Source organism: Maylandia zebra, linkage group LG3 (genome assembly GCF_041146795.1).
Source record: "Maylandia zebra isolate NMK-2024a linkage group LG3, Mzebra_GT3a, whole genome shotgun sequence".
Taxonomy (NCBI): Eukaryota; Metazoa; Chordata; class Actinopteri; order Cichliformes; family Cichlidae; genus Maylandia; species Maylandia zebra.
The window spans coordinates 579,469-600,981 of NC_135169.1; the positions used below are offsets into that span (position 1 = coordinate 579,469).

General features: G+C 41.1%; 1 protein-coding gene across 1 annotated transcript; it reads right to left on the minus strand.

The window, feature by feature from the left end:
* Window positions 1-325: 325 nt before the first annotated feature.
* Window positions 326-19,620, minus strand: LOC105940520 (low affinity immunoglobulin gamma Fc region receptor III-like). The gene is made up of 7 exons (XM_076878226.1): window positions 19,502-19,620; window positions 19,089-19,124; window positions 7,696-7,956; window positions 7,371-7,616; window positions 7,063-7,284; window positions 6,707-6,808; window positions 326-656 (listed from the first exon to the last, which is right to left on the minus strand). Exons 1-7 carry the CDS (start codon window positions 19,530-19,532, stop codon window positions 613-615), a joined length of 942 nt encoding a protein of 313 aa, XP_076734341.1. The 5' UTR covers window positions 19,533-19,620; the 3' UTR covers window positions 326-612.
* Window positions 19,621-21,513: the final 1,893 nt, after the last annotated feature.

Genomic DNA, 21,513 nt, shown 5'->3' on the forward strand with positions numbered 1-21,513 from the left:
CTCTAGTCAAAATGCCCGGGCCGATTTTTTGTCCCAGTCCAGCCCTGCTGAGGCTCATTTACTAATTAAGTAGTACTTCCCACGGGTCACATCTATACCAACATATTTTCAAAGTACAGCTGCAAAATGTCAGATATCAGTATCAAACACACTGAAGCTTTTCAGTGTCATTTGAAACTACCGAGTGACACTTCTGCTGTCTTTAGTCTCACACTTTTCTGCACTGAATAGAGGTGTGTCAGTTAGCCAAAGCAAACTCAAGTCAGATTTTCCATCTGATACCTCAGCAAAACCCACAGAAACACACATGGAAAACAAGTGAGAACAAACATTTATTAATCTTGTAGAGGAACTAAATTGCTACTTCAGCAACAAGATCAAGATGTAACAAACATGAATAAAATATAAATAACAGTGATCTTACTGAGGACTTAAAAACATTTGTAACCATACTGTTGATTTTGCAGCAAAATACACTTTAAAAACGCAGATAAAAGATAAGACATTACGCAAAATACACACAAATCTGCATACAAATCTATTTAGCATGTACATATCCTGTGTCTGTGGTGCTTGGGGGACCAGTTAGACACCAGCGGTTGGACCCGTGGACTACTTCATTGAAGAGTAGACAACGTTGGGCTCTCGGTTAAAGTCTGAGTACAAAGACACACACACACACACACAGTTTAAACAACAGGGAGCCTAAGGAAAGCAACAGAAAATACTGAGAGAAATAATAAACTAATATGATCAATAACTAAAACTAAGGACTAAAGACTCAAAATACTAAGGAAATGCATGAAGATATAAATGTAAATCATAAACAAACATTTAAATACTGACTCAATAATAATCAAAAATTCACAAGTTCAACTCAGAACCATGGCTACAAAACCAGGACCATGCCAATCCCAAATTATTTATTTCCACTTACACCTGCCGTTTTGAGTGTACAAGTGCATTCACACTTAAACGTACGGCTACTTGTGATGCACGAAATATCTTCATTGTTTGCTAATAACTGTTTTTTTTTTATGTGTGTGTGTGTTGGAGTACGCTGAAATGTTGCTGAACTAATCAAGTTAATGTCTGAAAAGACAATTGCTATAAACTGTGGCAACATAAAAATAAAACACATGAACTCTGACTTTGTGTCTGGAATTCACGCTAGCAACATAGTACTACAGTGGTGCCCAACTTCACCCAACACACAGAACTAGGTTGGACTGAGGCTGTTCAGCCAGTGCAAGCCCTGGCCGAAATCACGGCAGAGCATCAAGAGTAGGCAGTAGCACATTGTATCCCTGCAGATTACCTACAGTGATTTCTAGGCTTGTTTGAGGCCATGCAAGTGGCATGTAAATGTCTGGAAGCACAATGGGCGGTGTGGTTACTTCCTCTGCTGTCTCGGGAGGCCCAGATACCAGTGCTCAGCCTACTGTCAGTATCTTTTGGAAGTCCATAATGCTGTGCTGGATCACTTTAGCTATTCTCAAGAACTACTGTCACCACCTTTGCAGCTCTTGTCTGAAAGTGGGGAAGTGACCCTTCTCCTACAAACAAAAGATGAAGAATGTAGCAATCAGGGAGCTGCAAACGGGAATGGCTGAGGAAGGAACGGACATGCTACAGTTAGATCCTGGAGCAGGTGGTACTGTGGCTTCTAATTAGAAAGGTGGAGTCGATAGACTGCCACTGGCCAGTGAGTGTGAAGACAGCCAAGACCTTCGTAAAAGGGTGGATATGTTGGGACATCCAAAGGGATTGTGGGCATTCTCACAGGAGGAGGCAAGCCAGTGCTGGCCCCAAGAAAAAAGCCTTTTGGCCCTTCATAGACACATCCATTGAGGTTAAATGCAAAATGTAATTCAAAATCCTGCTCCTCACAGTCAAGGTCTAGAATGATCTGGTCCCGTCTTATCTTAATAACCTTATAGTACCACATAACCCAGTTAGAGCACTTTGCTCTCGCTCTGCAGGCCTACTTGTTGTTCCTAGAGTATTTAAAAGTAGACTGGGAGGGAGAGCCTTCAGTTTTCAGGCCCCTCTTCAGTGGAACCAGCTTCCAGTTTGGATTCAAGACACAGATAGCATCTCTATTTTTAAGGTTAGGCTTAAAACTTTCCTTTTTGCTAAAGCATATAGTTAGGGCTGGACCAGGTGACCTTGAATTCCCCCGTAGTTATGCTGCAATAGATGTAGGCTGCTGGGAGATTCATATGATGCATCAAGTTTTTCCTTTCCAGTCACCTTTCTCACTCACTATATATTAACAGACCTCTCTGCATTGAATCATATCTGTTATTAACCTCTGTCTCTCTTCCACAGCATGTCCTTTATCCTGTCTTCCTTCTCTCACCCCAAACGGTGGCAGCAGATGGCCCCGCCCCTCCCTGAGCCTGGTTCTGCCGGAGGTTTCTTCCTGTTAAAAGGGAGTTTTTCCTTCCCACTGCTTGCTTTTCTATTTTTCTCTGTATGTATAATTGTAGGGTCTACCTTACAATATAAAGCGCCTTGAGGCGACTGTTGTTGTGATTTGGTGCTATATAGATAAGAACCTGTGTGCAGATAAAGATAGTGTTGGGAAGGTTTCTTTCTGAGATTAGAAGTTTAATATCCTGAGCTTGAGTCAGGCTGGCTTAGCTACCAACTAACATTCAGCACTGTTCAAAGTTAAAGAGCAGCCGTACTTCTGGGCCTCTTTGATCTGATGTGTGTTTGTCCATAAGTGGCGCCTTCCTAGTTACTGCAGATACAATAGTAGTAGTAATGGAATAGTATTAAATAGTTGCTATAGCAAAATGTTATTTATACTTGTTTATGAAGAAAATAAGTCCCAACCTTTACAAACATCAGAAGCTTTTCACAGTTTTTCTCAACTTCTTAACACCTCTGCAGAGAAACGCTAACAGATGACAACGATCTGCGTGATGTTTGTGTGAAAACTGAAGGTGAGCAACCACAAAGCTGCCATTTTCTCTCAGTGCAAAGTGACACATTTCACCACAGAGCACAAAGCAAACGTATTCTAACAACAAGCTGAGTATTCTTCATCAAACTAAAGAAGGCTTCCTATAGATAATTGGAATCATTAAAGCGTGGACTGTCATGCAGAAGTTTAAAGTGAAAATGATGAAACCAAATAAGCTGTTATTTTTGGGGGGAGGGGTGTCATTCATTTTGGCATTTAAGATATACGATCACTAGTCACAAGTCAAGGTAGTGCTGATTACACCACTCTTTTGGAACATTGTAGATTTATTATTATAGCAGTTGTCTATGTGACGAGAGAACATGTAATGATCTGACATATCTGTCATAAAGTATGAAGTGGAATGAATAACGACGGCTCATTCAGCAACAACAAGCTGCATCTCCTACGGACACATGTATAGTTGTCCATGGATGCTTCCTGTTACCTGTAACAGTGACACATTCAAATAACGTTATTTAGAATAAATAAAAACTTTTGTCCAACCACATACTAGTAAGCTGCACAAAAGTGGCTGGTGAATGTAAACTGGAACTCCTTACATGTCAGGCCATGTGTCATGGGCTGTATCCCAATTCAGGGTCTGCAGCCTTAAAGTACGCATTTCAAGGCCGATTACGTCACAGCGGCGCGCCGAAGGCTGTCCCAATTCAAAGGCTGCTCGAAATGCGGCCCTGAAATGCGTCTTTCATTTCCCTGAATTTTAAGGCTGTGGCAGTGTAGACTTCGTGGCCCAACATATCCCAGAATGCATAGTGCGGCGGTGGGTGTGGATGATTTTGCCGGAAAAAAAAACGGTGGATGAGGGGCGCCCGAAGAGTAAACTTTAAGTAAGTACTGAATATTATGTCACTTATTCATGTGCAAATATTTAATAACGAAGAACATTAAAACATTACTGTTGGCCACATGTCGGCAAAGTTATGTGACATTAGTGACGTTTGTACTAACTTGGTTTTAAAGCCTTTACTTTAAAATATACGCCGTTCAATCGCTGAGCTTAATCCTGCAGAGAATGATCAAAGCTCATGTAGCAACAAAGAAAGAAATGAACAAAAGATTTTCTCCTTCATTTCTGTCAAACAAAGCTGTATGACACGTTTCCAGCTGTTAGTATCATGGTTGCTAGGCAACCTGGGCAGCGCAACGGAGGCTAGACCGTCCCATTACACAAGCCTCGCACTTCCGGCCTTAGCGATCCTCAAGTACGCGGCCCTTGAGGATCGTTGGGGCTACGTACTTTAAGGCTGCAGACCCTGAATTGGGATACAGCCATGGTCTCCATGCCTGCCCGGCCGGCCCCACAAGGCTATTGGCTCTCTCTCTCTCTCTCTCTCTCTCTCTCTCTCTCTCTCTCTCTCCCTCCCTCTCTGCCTGGGCGGAGCTCACTGTGGGCTCCCGCCCTTGGCCCACACACCTGACAACAATCAGCTGTCATCACCTGGAGCACTATTTGAGGCTGGAACACAGATCTTCTTTCTAGTACCTGAACTATATATTTTCCACAGGTTTTTTTTTCACTCTTCCTCTTAAAGCTGTTTTATTGTGTTTGAGCTTATTGATCATCCACCTCAACAGCGTCCCTTTTAACTGGGTTTCCTAACTTTGTGACTTGTATTATTAAAATGGGTGAAGTGATTCTAATTGGAGGTTTTAATTTGTACACTGATGAATCCCATGAGCTGCCCAACCACGGACCTTCTTAATATCATCATATTTAAGCAACATGTTTCCAGTGGGTAAACACTGGCCCTTGAGGTAACTTATTATTACTTAGTTATTCCAGTTAAATAAATTGATCTGTCCTCCTTTTAGAGAAATCAAACCTAGATGTTTCTGTTCAAAGAAGCTGGGGACACCAAGTTTGACTGGACCATGTTCTGTATCTTCATTGCTAAGTTGGCTGTTCCCTTGGAGGCTTTGAGACCTTGGAATAAACTCAAAACATGGTGGAGAGATAATTTCTCTGTGAGAGATTTTGTCTTTCTGTTGGCTTGGCTTGGAATTCCTTTACAAGAGTTAAAGGAGGTGGCTCCAGAGAGAGAGGTCTTGTTATCTTTGCAGTCTGGACCAAGAGAAGCAGGAGAAAATGGATGTATGCCAATAAATGGTGCATGTACGAATTCTCTTGTGGACACACAATTATAATTGTTTGCGACTTTGTTCCGAAACAAGGTTTAAAAACAAGTTTAATCGTTCAGTTATGTCACATTCTGTTGCATTTCCAAATGCAATGACAATAAAGGCTTTGAACTTGTGGTATCGCATCAAGAAATTAGTTGGTTATATAAATATATGAGTATGCATAATAGTTATTATTCATAGATACCTACATCCTAAGTTCCTGTTATTCATCTGAAAGAAGCAGAATGAGAATGAGTGTGTCGTTACAATGGTAATGCCAGGAGAGGCAGTATTGGTTCTGTGTTACATTAATGTTGTAAGGAAGTGGAAGAAGAGTGTGTCCTGTAGGAGGCAGTAGAAAATGGATACTGATGTTCTGTACATGCGCTGAAAAGAAGGTTCAGTAAACCATTTGCAACGATACTCCATTGTAAGTCTCAGTTATTTCATTTTTAATTTTTGAAGATGCAACAGAACTGAATTGAATAAATGTCAAATGTTCACAAATGTTAAATGTTCACTTGAGGCTCCAAATGTGATGTTAAAATGTGTAGGCTTACTTCTACTTATGAAATGGTTTTCTACTGTTCTAGAGTAGAAAAGTAGCAGTGCTGCAACTGTTGCAGGATGGAGTCAAAATGATCTCCCTTTGGTGGTTGTCGTGTTGTAGTGTGTGGACTACCTCCTGAGTCACCCAGATAAGGAAATCCCAGAAAGATTTCAAGGTTTGCCTGCTATAATCCAAATCAAATCAAATCACTTTTATTGTCACATCACATGTGCAGGTACATTGGTACAGCACATTTGAGTGAGATTCTTGTGTGCGAGCTTCACAAGCAACAGAGTTGTAATTACATTAAGGCTTAACGTTTGCATTATTAGGGGCGTGGCCTTTTGACTGGCAGGGAAAGCTGCCTGTAGCTGCTAGCTGTCTGTTAGCCTTCACCTCAGCTCATTATCCCAAAATTGGATCCCTGAGACTGTGGCTGTGCTGTTGGAGGTTTTGGGGGCATTTTAATGTAAGTCTGTACAGTAATATGGCTGTTTTGGGGTAAATTGTACAAGAACACTGAGCTCCAGTATTGGTGAGTTAGCATCTAGGATGTTTGTGTCTCTGTGATGCTCCCATACAGTTCACGGAAGCGGATTTAAAACCAAGCTAGCTAACATTAGCTGATAACTTTACAAAAAGCTGAAATGGTCATAATGTTGCTCATTTGTTTCCAAAAATAACTGTTGATTGAGAACTATTTAAAAACATTATTTAGATTTGTTTCATAGTAATAGCTTTCTCAAAATGTCTTTCTTTCCTTAGTGGAGTGGTTAACACAGTGTCTGGGTAAGTGGAAGACAATTGGATTGATTGGGAAATGGTATTCCCTATAACACTTTGAAAACAGGTGGAGGTACCCACTTGTGACAAAGAAATGGCAAAAATAGTTTCTTTATTCATTATCTCATGTCTTCACAGTCTCCTGAAATTACGGAATATTTCAATTTGTATATACTTCAAAAACCAAAGTAATCTTGTCCCCACCCCGGAAGCTACTACAAAAACAAACAAAAAGAAGACGAGACCAATATTACCTCTGCTTTGTCTGATTGGCTGCTGCGGACAGTGTGATGTTTTGATCTCACTGTATATGATGTCATCAATGACTTCATTTTCTAAAGTGTTTTCTTGTCCTTCTGAAATTATTTTTAAAAAAAGAACAATTTACTGTATTTAATGTACTGTACAGAATTTAATTGTTAAAAATGTAAGGAAATTATTTAGAAAAATCATTTCTACATTTTACAATGTCCAGAAATAATGACTGTGTAGATTATTCAGCAAAAGAAAACCATGGATGTAAGATCAGGAAGTACCTACAGTACATTGCTGTGCTGTCTCTGTGTAATCATAATGAATGTGAACTTTATTCTATTAGTCTGAGACTCACCTGCAGGTTTACTGTGAACACATCGTCTTACCAGCAGAACCAGTAACACCAGTAGAACCGCAACACAGGCTGATCCAACAGATGACAACACAGAGAAAACAGCAGGAGAGAGTGATGGAGGACGAGTGATGGAGGTGGAACCAAGAGGAGGTGTGGATGTAGGAGGAGGTGTGGATGTAGGTGGAGGTGTGGATGTAGGTGGAGGTGTGGTGGTGTGTTCCCCTAAAATAAAGCAAACACAGTCATTAAGTTGTCGTCACATTGTGAATGTTGAAAGCTGCAGAAACACAGACAGGTGAGTGTGTCACCTGTGACAGTGATCCAGCTGGATGGAGACTCTCCATGACCGCTGATGTCACACTTGTAGAGGCCTTCATCAGACCTGGAAACATGCTGGATGGTCATGTGACCTGTAGGCTGCTTCCTGATGAGGGAGCCATCTTTATAGAAAGCAGCTGGGAGGTTGGAGGGAGTGGTCTTTGTTTTACAGAGCAGAGTGACGTCATCTCCCTCCATCACAGGGAGGACAGGACTCTGCAGGATCACTGATCCACCTCAACACAGAGACAAACTACAGCATTTCATCCATTTACACACAGCTTCATCAACACTAACTCCACACACTCAGCTTACCAGTGACTGTCAGGTTAACCATGTTACTGATGGGACCCTCTCTGGACTCACACCAGTAAACTCCACTGTATGATTGGTAAACCGTGATGTTACATGAAGAACCAGCTGGTTCTCCCCACCCATCTCCACACTGAGTCCTCTGTCGTGTGCTTGTGTTTCTCCTCAGAGTCCATTCAGCAGAGCTGTCGTCCTCCTCACAGCTCAGAGACACAAAGTCTCTTTTAAAGAACTGAGAGCTGCTGGGACTCACAGTCAGACGAGCTGTGAGGGTTAAAATGAAAGTTGTATGATCTGTTATGTTTGTCTTATGATGAAACAACAGTGAAAATAATGTTGCATTAAAATTAGTTTGTATTTAGTTATTTACTAAAAGTAAACAACTAAATACTTGAGACATGAGAACAATTACATAATGTGTATGTGTGTGTGTATTTGAGGTTTTGGGGTGAATTATCAGTCCTGATAAAAATTTTGCCTGACACCAAGGTGTAAGGTGGTGACATGGCTCACTGGCCAAAGTGCTCATGGCTAGACAGAGTCTACCATCATAACAATGTTACCGAGTTGCAGTGTCCTTCTGCCCTGAATCATCATACACCTACGATTTCCACTATGTTTCCTCAGAGGCCCACTGGGCTTGTTATAGGATCTCTGTTGCCCAATATTCAGTAGAGGGGAGAAAGTAAGTGCTGCAAAACTTTGGCTTGGCATGGATTTCTGATTCTTTGGAGCCACTCTTAATCATGCAGTTAGATATGAGGCATCTACTTGTCTCGCATTGGTCTTCTCTACACATAAAAGCAACTGAGCTGATATAGCAGTCAGGGAGGGATATCTGCTTTAGGTGTTCTAACTGCCTTCAAGTCCACATCTGCAGCTCTGCTTCTGACAGCACTGGACAATCCCACGTTCTGGGTCTCCTCCACATGTCTTCCACTGAGATCTTGGCCTCAGGGATAAAGGGAAGGATGAAGCCCAGAGATGTGAAAGACCTGTATAGATATTATTTAGTGCATGTAGGTACAAGGGGATCATGTGGGCAGTATTTGTATCCAAAAGTGTCTGAGTGGCAGAGTCCATCCACTGAATCCAACACTTTGCTTTGGGCCTTGCTATTGGTGATACCAAATGGAAGAACCTCCAACTCATAGATGCAGGTAGAGGCAGATCTGTTTGCCTTTATTTATGAAAATAAAATATTCCCAGAAGGATAATAGCACTCCAGGATGCACTATCAGAAGAAGGCAGTGATGCTTAGGGCCAGTTTATCCTGGGAAACCTTGGGTTATCCCATCCCTGTGAATTTTACTTTAACATGCACTGACCTAAGACCCTGTTAAAGACTAACGGGGTCTTAGGTCGGTGATGATGTTATTTTGTTCCTGTCGAATCCTGAGCGATCTGTTCCTGTACTTTTAGACCTGGTGAGGTCATTTGGGGAAATCTCAGGTTATACAATTAACTGGCAGAAGAGTGAATTTGGGACTTTAACTGCAAACCTAGATGTTGACTTTTTGAAAACTTTAACTTTTAAAATTATAGACAGTGTGAAATACCTGGGTGTTATTATGCTTCTAATTAGTTATTAGTTCCTTGGTGGGACGCATCAATGCAATTAAAATGGTTTCTCTCCCTAAATCTTTTTGAATAAACAGTTTTTCAAATTGATCATCTCAGTGGTATTATCATTTGTCTGGGGCTTGAAAACTTATAGAATATCAAAAGCTCATCTATGTAAGTCTAAAGATGAGGGTGGATTTGGTCTGCCACATTTTCAGTTTTGTTATTTTTGTTATTTTTTTTATATTTTTATTTTATATTTATTATTATTTTATTATTGGGTTGCAAATTTGCACTGCTCTTGCTCTTGATGAAGGCGGTCGCACTTTTCTCTGGAACATTCTCTCACAGTCTGTTCTCTAAAACCTAAAAGAGGAATTGTGGATTTGATCAACTGGTCCCTAAATGCAATTGACACCCCTTTCTCAACGAGAAGTTTGGGCTTGGGTGAGCCTGAGTGCTGAAGATATCTACCTATTCGGAACCATGATTGCTGATCGGAGCTGGCTTGGACCTGACTTATCGAAGAATTAAGAAAGTGGAACCGGCTGTTCAAACCCCCACAAGGCTGCCCGCTGGGATTAAAACGATGGGAAGAGGCGTGAGTTTCTCAAATGGGCTCATTGGGTGCAGCACGGATAAGATCTTGGAGAGGCTACGGCTGCTTTGAATATTCAGAATAAGATCGCTGACTGCAGACTGGATACATCTCAGAAGGGCTAGCCCGGAATAACATCTCTGGGCGCAAATTGGATGACATCTCGGGGAGGCACACTGCCGTGAGTTCTCAGAAATCGGCTCCTTGAGCACAAGAAATGACAACATCACAGAACGCAAGTATGGCGAAGCTCGCGGCTCTCCAACGGGAGATTGAGAGACCAGTGTTGGACTGTAGAACTGCTTTGAAATTCATATGAGCTGTTCACACTAAAGTAAAAAATACCATCACTTATGCAGATACCCCCTTTGGCGCCAGCTGCAAGGCTGGAGCTGAACAACAACACCCTGATAACGACTGTGTTTAGTCTGTTCCTTCCCATTCCATGCAAGGCCACCTGGGTTGGCTGGAAGACTGTTTACTTAGCCTGGCAGGGTGAAGGACACTTTCTCAGCTGAACTATGGACACGCACATACATACACTGATATGCACACACTCATCCCCCCTCCCTTTCCAAACGCCTTCGATGCTTATTCCCTTCTGATGCTGCACCCTTTACCCATCCCTGTTGCTTGTCATGTGTTTCTTTGGTGTATTAAGAGTTTTTTCATGTGCAGAGGTGTTTTTTTCTGTTCTCAAACTGATCTCCCTGTTGGAGCTCAGTCTGGGGGGAGTTATTTTTTCTCCTTATCTTTCCTCATGTGGTGCATTTTCCATTGTGATACCTCTCTGACCTCTCTTCCCCATGTGATGTTTGTGTAATGTATGTATGGTCAGAGGGTAAGATGGCGCCACCATTGCGTGCAATAGGTCGGCAGCCTTATGAAATTTCCCCTTGTGGGACTAATAAAGGTATATCAAATCAAATGCCAAAACGTTTGCTTATTGGCAGGAATGGTACAAAAAGGTCAAGTCTGCTAATACCCTCCCTTGGGTGGTCATAGAGAGTGGTGGGGTTGATAATAGTTCCATTCCAGCTCTTCTCTTTTTATCTTCAAATACACGAACCAAGGTCAATAATTTTATAGCTTCGAACTTCGCTAAAATCTTTAGTCAGATCAAAAAAAAAGGCTGCGCTCTACCAGAAACTTGATCCATACTCCAATATATTGTAATAATGCATTTCCACCCTCATGTTTAGATCAGATAAAGAGAGATATTAACAGGAAATTTGTGTCATTTCCCCAGTTGCAGAACAAGCTCTCTCCCTGCGTCACATTTTTTCTTCATTATTTACAGATGAGAAACTATGTTCAACATCCGTAAATTCAAAGTTTTATTTGTCACGTACACAGTCATACACAGTACGATATGCAGTGAAATGCTTAGACAACTGCTCGTGACCTAAAGAAAAAAAAAAGGAAAGGGCTATGAATAAGATAGGAAATAAATATGAAAAATTAAAGTGTAAATTTAACTAGGAAGGAATAAAATATAAAAAATTAAGGTTAAAAATGAAATAACTGTACAACACAAAATTAAATTATCTTTTCAGGAAGAGGGACCAATTTTTTCATTTCTTTGGTTTCCCGGGTTCTAGAAAGTTGGTTTCTGGCTTTGTGAACGCTTTTTCAGGATATTTGAATTTTAAATCTGACTGTTTGAAGACGGCATCGGAGGAAGAGTTGGGTTTGCAAATTGGAGATGAGGTGTGAGAGAGGAATCTGTGTAGGATCCACTCTTGCTCTATAAACACCAGTAATTTCAATTCAAAGTGCTTCACAGTCTTCAATATCCAAAAACTAAATTGCAGAGTGTCTGTGAAGGTTCTCAGTCATCCAGGTCATAAATTGCAGAGGATTTTTCCTTCTATTGGTCCGATACGTGATCGTTGTAAACTTGAAGAAGGCTGTCTTATGCATCAATTTTGGACATGCCCCAAATTGTATAATTACTGGCTGGATATCTTTAAATTGTTCTCTGATATGTACAACTGCACATCAGAGCCGGACCCAGTAACTGTGTTGTTTGGCTCTTCCTCTTCTCTTCTATAGCTCTGCTGCACAAACTACAGTTTTGTTCAGAATGGTAATTGCTACGAAACACATATAATAATTCTCTGGAAGTCTGTGTTAGATTTGTGTTCTCATGAGTAAATATATTAATTTATTTTATGTTGTGAAAGACGTTTTCTGATTGTCATTTTATTTTGAAAATAATTTTATTGTGGTGATTATAGATTACTTCACTTCCTGTTCCTGTTGTTCCGAAGCGCGAACTGCTGAAGTAATGTATGGTTTTCCCTCCTGTGTTGTTAACAATTAAAGAAACGGGAAAAGTAATCAACCACCAAGTGTGTGCATTATTAAGAGAACATGACCGAAGAAGAAGAAAACTCTTCGAGCTCAACAGGTTATGGGCCCAGGCGTGACACAACAGGAGGAAGATGGCAGAGGTTAGTTTTCAACGGAGACGAAAACAGTTACGAACTTTGGGAGACAAAGTTTCTCGGCCACATGCGGATCATTGGCCTAAAGGACACTATATTATCAGTCTGTCTGTGAAGGTTCTCAGTCATCCAGGTCATCGTAGTCAAAGGAGCTTGCAAAGAAAAGCGTCTGGACTTCTTTAAGTGGCTTGAAGACGTTTCACCTCTCATCCGAGAAGCTTCTTCAGTTCTAAGGTCTAATGGTGGAGAGTCCCAGATATAAACCTAGTGGGAGTATCCCCCCACAGAGGGACAAAAGGACCCCCTGATGATCCTCTAATCGCCTGAGCCAAGGTGGGAAACTGGGCGTGGGTCCCAATCAGCCAGAGTTTCGGGTGTGTTCATTGTGAAACCTGGCCCCACCTTATCATGCGAATTCCTGAGGTCAGATGGCCCAGGATGTGAGTGGGCGTTAAGGCGTCTGGGAAGGGATCTCAAAACTGGATTATAGATGGCAGAGAGTTGGTGTCGTAAACCCCCGCCTCTGTTCAAAGATGGTCGCTCACAGTGGACATAGATGGCTTCTTTCACTCCTCTTTCAAACCATCTGTCCTCTCTGTCCAAAATGTGAACATTGGCATCCTCGAAAGAGTGTCCTTTATCCTTAAGATGCAGATGGACTGCTGAGTCTTATCCTGTGGAGGTGGCTCTTCTGTGTTGTGCCATGCGCTTGTGACGTGGCTGTTTGGTCTCTCCAATGTAGAGGTCTGAGCATTCCTCGCTGCACTGTACAGCATACACCACATTGTTAAGTCCATCTGCATCTAAAGGTCAAAGGTCACTCTTTCGAGGATGCCAATGTTCACATTTTGGACAGAGAGGACAGATGGTTTGAAAGAGGAGTGAAAGAAGCCATCTACGTCCACTGTGAGCGACCATCTTTGAACAGAGGCGGGGGTTTACGACACCAACTCTCTGCCATCTATAATCCAGTTTTGAGATCCCTTCCCAGACGCCTTAACGCCCACTCACATCCTGGGCCATCTGACCTCAGGAATTCGCATGATAAGGTGGGGCCAGGTTTCACAATGAACTCACCCGAAACTCTGGCTGATTGGGACCCACGCCCAGTTTCCCACCTTGGCTCAGGCGATTAGAGGATCATCAGGGGGTCCTTTTGTCCCTCTGTGGGGGGATACTCCCACTAGGTTTATATCTGGGACTCTCCACCATTTGACCTTAGAACTGAAGAAGCTTCTCGGATGAGAGGTGAAACGTCTTCAAGCAACTTAAAGAAGTCCAGACGCTTTTCTTTGCAAGCTCCTTTGACTATATTATCAGTCACTAACCCAGATGCAGAGAAGAATGCTGAATGCTACGCTGAACTGATACAGTTTCTCGATGATAAAAGTCTGTCACTGGTAATGAGAGATGCGACTGACGACGGAAGAAAAGCTTTAAAAATACTACGTGACCACTACGATAGTAAAGGCAAGCCCAGAATCATCGCACTGTACACAGAGCTGACGTCTTTACAGAAGAAACCAGATGAGACAGTGACAGATTATATTATCCGAGCTGAAAAAGCAGTGACCTCCCTAAGAAATGCAAAAGAAGTCATCAGTAATGGACTTATTATCGCTATGATTCTAAAGGGGCTTCCTGAAACTTACAAGCCATTTGCTATCCACACAACTCAAAGCAGTGAAGATTTAACATTCACACAGTTCAAAAGCAACCTACGAAGTTATGAGGAAACCGAGAAATTCGACAACAAAGTAAAAGCAGATAATGTGATGAAGGTTGATTTAACATCAATCACCTGCCATGGATGCGGAAACCGAGGACATTTTGTAAAAGATTGTCGCCAAAAGGGAACACCTAAGTGGTGTAGCTACCATAGAAGCTCGACACACAGTGATGAGACATGTAGAAGAAAAACCAAGTACAGAGATGATGCGAAACTAACTGTAGTAAAACAAGAGGACAAGAAAGAAGAGCAGACTTTTGTATTTAAAGTTAGTCAAAGACTTCTGCCTACTGACATAATAAGAGAAGGACTAATGGTGGACTGTGGTGCTACTTCACACATCATTACGGAGAAGAACAAGTTCATAAAGTTTGATGAGACTTTTGATCCTGAGAAACCCTACATGGGGAGACGCCAACGTTTCTCTACGGGACATACAAGGACACTGTACCACCATCACACTGAGAGATGCTCTGTTCATCCCATCCTACCCTCAGAGCATATTTTCAGTGAAGGCAGCTACAAACTATGGAGCACAGGTGATCTTCAAGAAGGGACAGAATGAACTGGTGAACAAAGATGGGACAGTCTTCTCCATTGAAAAATACAACAGACTCTACTATTTGAAAACGGTAAACAATGAAACATCATACAATGACATGATGTCCTGTGACACTGTTAATCTGGCTTGTGATGTGAAAACATGGCACGAAATTTTAGGACATTGTAATGTTAGTGATGTGTTAAAGCTACCCGATGTTGTAGATGGCATGAAAATCACAGGCAGTGGCATGTTAGATTGTAATGTGTGCACAGAAGGGAAATTCACTAACAACAGAAACAGACAAAGCGACCCAAAAGCGAGTGAGCCATTACAGTTGGTGCACACTGATCTAGCTGGCCCCATTGAACCAAGTGGCCAAAGTGGTCATAAATACGCTATATTATTTACAGATGATTTTTCAGGGGCAGTGTCAGTTTACTTTCTAAAACAGAAAAGTGACACCACAGAGGCCACAGCAAAGTTTCTAGCTGACTGTGCACCATACGGCAGTGTTAAGTGCATTAGATCGGACAATGGCACCGAGTTCACAAGCAGTTCCTTCCAGTCTCTTTTACGGAAAAAGGGCATAAAGCATGAGACATCTGCACCATATTCTCCCCATCAGAATGGCACAGCTGAGAGGCAATGGAGAACTCTCTTTGAAATGGGGAGGTGCCTTTTACTAGAAAAAGAGCTGCCAAAAGAATTATGGCCTTACGCCATTCAAAATGCAGCACACACCCGCAACAGATGCTACAGTAACAGGACTAAAAGTACACCATATCAGATGTTAACAGGGAAAAGACCAGATCTCTCAAAACTGTGGATATTTGGGTCAGACTGTTATGCATACACACATAACCACAAGAAACTTGATCCCAGATGTGAAAAAGGAATATTTGTGGGTTATAGTAAAAATAGCCCAGCATACCTGGTTTATAACCCTCACACAGGAAAAGTGTCAAAACACAGACTCGTGAGATTTATCAAGAAGAACACTGTTGAACAACAAACACAGACTGATGAATATAACACAGAAATTCAGACTTATGAACATGTAGTGCCTTTAAAAGAAAGTACAGAACAACAAAATGAAAATGCAGCAGAGAACAGACCTCCTAGAGAAGAGGAAACCAGCACAAATGAACCAAACCCTGACATAGAAAGACATGAGGGTGATGAGCAAAACCAAACTGAGCGCTATCCTAACAGAGAAAGGAAACCTCCTAAATATTTAGAGGATTACACATCTAACTGCAAAGATTTAGCAAATGTAACCTCTGTAAGTGTTGATTATTGTTACAGAGCAACCTGTGGAATCCCCCAAACCTATAAAGAGGCGCTGATGTCACCAGAGGCACCAAGGTGGAAACAGGCAATGACAGAAGAAATCAACTCTCTGAAAGAGAATGACACATTCGAACTGACTACTTTACCTACTGGTAGAAATACCATTGGAGGAAAATGGGTCTACGCCCTCAAAGAAAATGAACAAGGACAAATATTCAAAGCCAGGTTTGTAGCAAAAGGTTACAACCAGACACAAGGAATAGATTACCAAGAGACATTTGCACCAACAGCAAACATGACATCTGTGCGAACCCTAATGCAAATAGCAGTCCAGAATGATCTTATTATCCACCAAATGGATGTTAAAACTGCATATTTGCATGCTCCCATTGAGGAAGAAATATACATGGAACAACCAGAAGGTTTTGAGCAAACAGAGTCAGGAGAAAACTTGGTGTACAAATTAAAGAAATCCCTTTACGGGTTAAAACAATCAGGTAGAAACTGGTACAAACTCTTGAATGACTACCTTGAACAAAATGACTTTGAAAGAAACCTTTCTGATCACTGTGTATACAGAAAGAACATTGGACATGAAACTCTACTGGTTATCATCTGGGTAGATGACTTGATCATTGCAGCTAGCAATACTAACTTGTTAAATACATTCAAAGAAACAATGAGGTCAAAGTTTAACATGAAAGACCTGGGGAAAATATCCAGTTTTCTTGGGATACAGTTTATACAAAAAGAGAGTGAAATCAGGATGAATCAGAAGAGGTACATTCAAAGAATGTTGGAACGCTTTGGGATGTCTGAATGCAAACCCAGATCCACACCGTGTGAACTAAAAATGGACACCACTACATGTGGAGGAAATGATGCAAATGAGACTGTTAACTCAAGAGAGTACAGAGAAATAGTGGGCAGTTTGATATATGCCATGACGTGTACGAGACCAGATATAAGCTGGGTTGTTAGCAGACTATCTCAAACACTAGCTCAACCCACGAGAGAGGACTTAGTAACGGCAAAACAAGTCCTCAGATACCTAAAAGGCACAAACGACTTCGAACTGATCTTTAAGAAAAGCAGTGAGGATCTAGATCTAATTGCTTACAGTGACTCTGACTGGGCATCCTCTGTAAAAGACAGACGCAGTACAACAGGCTACTGTTTTGCACTTACTAAAGAGGGACCAGTAATATCTTGGAAAACAAAGAAACAGCCTACAGTGGCACTCTCAACATGTGAAGCTGAATACATTGGTCTTGCAACCACTACTCAGGAAAGCATGTACTTAACCCAACTGTTAAACGGCATGGACAGAAAAAGGTACACATGTACTAAACTGTTTGGGGACAACCAAGGGGCCATTGCATTGAGTAAAAACCCAGTGAACAGACAGAGGTCAAAGCATATTGATGTGAAATATCACTTCATTCGTGAAGCGGTAAATGAAAGGAAAATCTGCATTGAACACTGTCCATCAGAAGAAATGGCTGCAGACATACTAACAAAACCAGTTACAAGAGTGAGACTCAGAAAGTTTCAAAAATGGTTCTTTGGAAATGCATGAGATGCTATGGGCTAGCAGCATGAGAACAAGGGGGGGGGGTGTTAGATTTGTGTTCTCATGAGTAAATATATTAATTTATTTTATGTTGTGAAAGACGTTTTCTGATTGTCATTTTATTTTGAAAATGATTTTATTGTGGTGATTATAGATTACTTCACTTCCTGTTCCTGTTGTTCCGAAGCGCAGACTGCTGAAGTAATGTATGGTTTTCCCTCCTGTGTTGCTAACAATTAAAGAAACGGGGAAAGTAATCAACCACCAAGTGTGTGCATTATTAAGAGAACATGACCGAAGAAGAAGAAAACTCTTCGAGCTCAACAGTCTGACATTGTACCTCAATTAAAATGTGGCTAAGAGAACTGACTGCTCTGCTGCACATGGAGAGGATCAGCTATATATTAGAGCAGGTGTCAAACTCCAGGCCTCGAGGGCCGGTGTCCTGCAGGTTTTAAATGTGTCCTTGATCCAACACAGCTGATTCAAATGGCTAAACGACCTCCTCAACATCTCTTGAAGTTCTCCAGAGGCCTGGTAATGAACTAATCATTTGATTCAGGTGTGTTGACCCAGTGTGAGATCTAAAACCTGCAGGACACCAGCCCTCGAGGCCTTGAGTTCAACACCCCTGTATTAGAGGATAAACTTAATAAGATCTTTGATGTGTGGCAAACTTTTTTAGATAAAACACATTTATTTTTGATTGATTGTAAACAACTTGAATAACTTAGTCCACCACCTAAGCGTTGTATTTCTGTTTATTACCAGTGTTGAAGACTAACAGGGTTTAAATATCTGAGACTCTTCACCTGCTGGTTTTTATAACTTAAGAAGCCTCTTGGATGAGAGGTAAAATGTCTTCATCTAAGTCCAGTCACCTTCTTTCCTAGCTCAGGAAAGCTGGAGCAGACCTATATATTCCTGGTCTCACTTGGAGCTTGATGCTGCCATGTCACTTTGTAATAACAACTCAAGCGGACTCCGGCAGGACCGCAGTGGATTTACGCTGGAGCCATAAAGCGTCGGGGTGATGAGACGCAGATATTTAAATTTAATTTGGACAACAAGCTGTTGAGAGAACAGGTCTTCATGTTATGCGTGCCGAATACTGGATTACAGTCAGTGCCAGCAGCTGCTTTGGAGTACTCCGGTGTGGCTACTAGAGCTCGCTCAGGTCTCTTGCTGATACTCTCTATGTAATCAGAGAGCTCATCATGTTATTCATCTCTTTTTCAGCCTCACTAAATGGTGTACTGATGGATTGCCACCATTATGATAAAGTAAAGGGAGACTAGCACCCGCTGATGTCCTTAATAAAACAGACTGGGATAGCACTGGGGGTGAGGTCAAGTGCTGTATGATGCCATTTCTAGTGACCTTTCTTGACCTGCTTAATCACATTCAAATTCTCCAGTGACTGAAAAAAGTCATTCCGACTTCAGTCGGCGGCTCTGTTCTCTCAGCCACAGGATGCCCATGTCAGCAACATTACCACACTCACACCCTGTTTGGCTGAATGAGTTGTGCCATTAGGCATGCATGCACCAAGAGCATGACCCAGTGACAGCAAAGGGGATAGTGATGTGCACAATTTTGGTCTGCAATGTCAGTGCTTCATAAAAGGTTGTTTCATTTTTTTTACTGACCTTGGTTTGTTGTGCAGCTCAGCAGTGAGATCAGAACTAAAGAGAAATGACACTCAGGTTGATTTGAGCTGAACATAAAGAACAACTCCACACAAACTGCAAAAAACCTCTATGTGTGCTCTATTAAACATATCTGCTAATGCTTTGCATTCTGTGTTTTTTAACATTTCTTAACACATATAAGTTGTTTTTTTCACCACTAACTTGATATTAATGACGCTGCTAAGTTACAGTGTTTCCTCGACTCCTGAGCAAAGATAAAGAGTCAGTTCAGACCTGCAGTTGGTCCTCGTGGTGTTTTGAACTTGAATTCAGCCTGATTTGTTTTTCATGTCTTCTCCTCCATCATCAGTTATCAGGAGAGCAGACAGTCAAAGTACAAGAATTCAAACAAACACAGAGATTCTACTTACAGAGCAGACACAGCACAGATGTTTCCTTCATCGTCCTTCTCACTCATTTGAGCTTCTTTTCATTTCTGTCACTGACACCAAGTAAAGCCCGCCCTCTTCCTCTGAGCACCAGCTTTCTATTGGTTCAAACACAGAGGTGGGTAACTGACTTTTTTCCTTTTTTAACAATAGAAGTTATAAAATAATGTAAACATATATCTAAAGGTACACTGTAACACTTCAATTTTATTTCAGAAACAAAAAAGAATGAATCACAATTCTGTTCTTTTAAACTTATGTACAAAGACTTGGACATGTAAAAAAAGTTTAAGTTGTGCACTGTTGTGACATAATCTAAATTTGACCAGTGAGATTACAATTCATGTCTATGATGCCCAAAAGCATCATATTCAACTTCATTGAATAAATCAGATGTCCTCTGCTCTCTGTGATCTGTAGTTTGGTTGATGAACAAATCCATGTCCATGTGTGGACGTCCCCCTCAGTGAGAGAGGCAGATATGAGCTGAAACACAGGAATCAAACCAGGGACGCTGCTGTTATGGAGCTGAACTGGAACCATTCAGACACTGAGGCCCTCTGAACACATTTTAATTACAGCTGTGCAGAGACACACTGATGACTGACTGGAACACTATGATTCACATTTTACATTAACACCATCCTCACACATGGTTTATATTTGGCCACTAGAGGGAGATGTTGCACTTTGAATACCAACACAGATACAAGCAGATCACCAGTGATGCTTTCAGAGTTTCTTTTGGCATGCTGTGCATGTACTGTTCATAATAAAATGGTTGTTTACTTTATTTCAAATATAGTCAGAGTTACAATGAGATCTGGACTCTTTGACTGCAGAGTTCATTCTACTTTCTGATCAGGCTGTAATATTTCTACTATAAGCTGTTTATTCTAGAGACAATGAATATATTTCATAAACACAGTCAGCAGTAAAAGTACAGTTTGATTACAGTCTGTACTTTGCTGATCCACAGACCAGCCAAGTTTTAGGTTTCCAGAGTCTCTTACTCTTGCAAAAGCTGTCAACCCAGCAAATGTATTCATACAGAATTTTTTTTACATAGTTTAAGACATACAATACAGATCAAAGTGATGCTCATGAAATACAGCATGCATATATTTCCCATTTTTAGTCAGAAGGAGATTTTGGGAGATTTTGTGTAGTAAAAAAAAAAAGGTGCTGACATACAAACTGAGAAATGGAGGTTATCTGTCTTGTACAGAGTCTATGTACAGTCTGTGGGTGGAGGATGACACACAAAGATAATCACCATTAGCTGATAAGTTAGCACTCTCACACTAATTCTCATCCCACGGGGACAGTCTCAAAGTTATTTGAATGTTTTGTTACTTATCTTCCTGCCTGTCCATAAGTTGCTTTGGACTGATTCTACATCACATAGCATCAAGATCAGCTGGTTAAACAAAAACGTTTATAGCCACATTAATCAGCTGAATAATGATTAAAAACATTGAGTGCCAGTATATGCAAATCTTAAGTATTAGGTAATTGCATTCAAAGTATGCAACAACGACAAGGATAAACAAAAGAGGGGGGATTGAAGACTCAAATAAAGTTTCATTGATGCAAGAAAGGAAACGTCTGACTCTGCAGCTACATTTAACACATTTGTGTGTTTGGTTTTATGATACTGCACTCTAACACTCAGTGTTCATGATCCATTTGTCTGTTGTAACTCAATGAGTATCACATAGAGTACTGCTGAGCTATAATTCATAGTATTTTATACGTTCATCATCACATAAAGTGTTTCTGTTGTCAGTTGGCTCAGTATCTGTAATTATTCTGTAACAAACGCACTCACTGATTAGGATATCATGAATCAGTGAGAACACTGAACTTCATGAACAACAGTTTTGTTCTTCCTTTAAACTAATTTCATGAAAATCCTGCCGATGAACAGACACAGCAGCTCCCAGAGTGACACTAACACAGTCTGGACAGGTGTCATGATGATGCTACAGACA

Coding starts and splice junctions, on each gene's coding strand:
- LOC105940520 (XM_076878226.1), bottom strand. CDS start 19,532: ATGAAGGAAACATCTGTGCTGTGTCTGCTCT. Junction 7,617..7,695: donor GGTTAACCTGACAGTCACTG/GTAAGCTGAGTG, acceptor CTCTGTGTTGAG/GTGGATCAGTGATCCTGCAG. Junction 7,285..7,370: donor CAGCTGGATCACTGTCACAG/GTGACACACTCA, acceptor GCTTTATTTTAG/GGGAACACACCACCACACCT.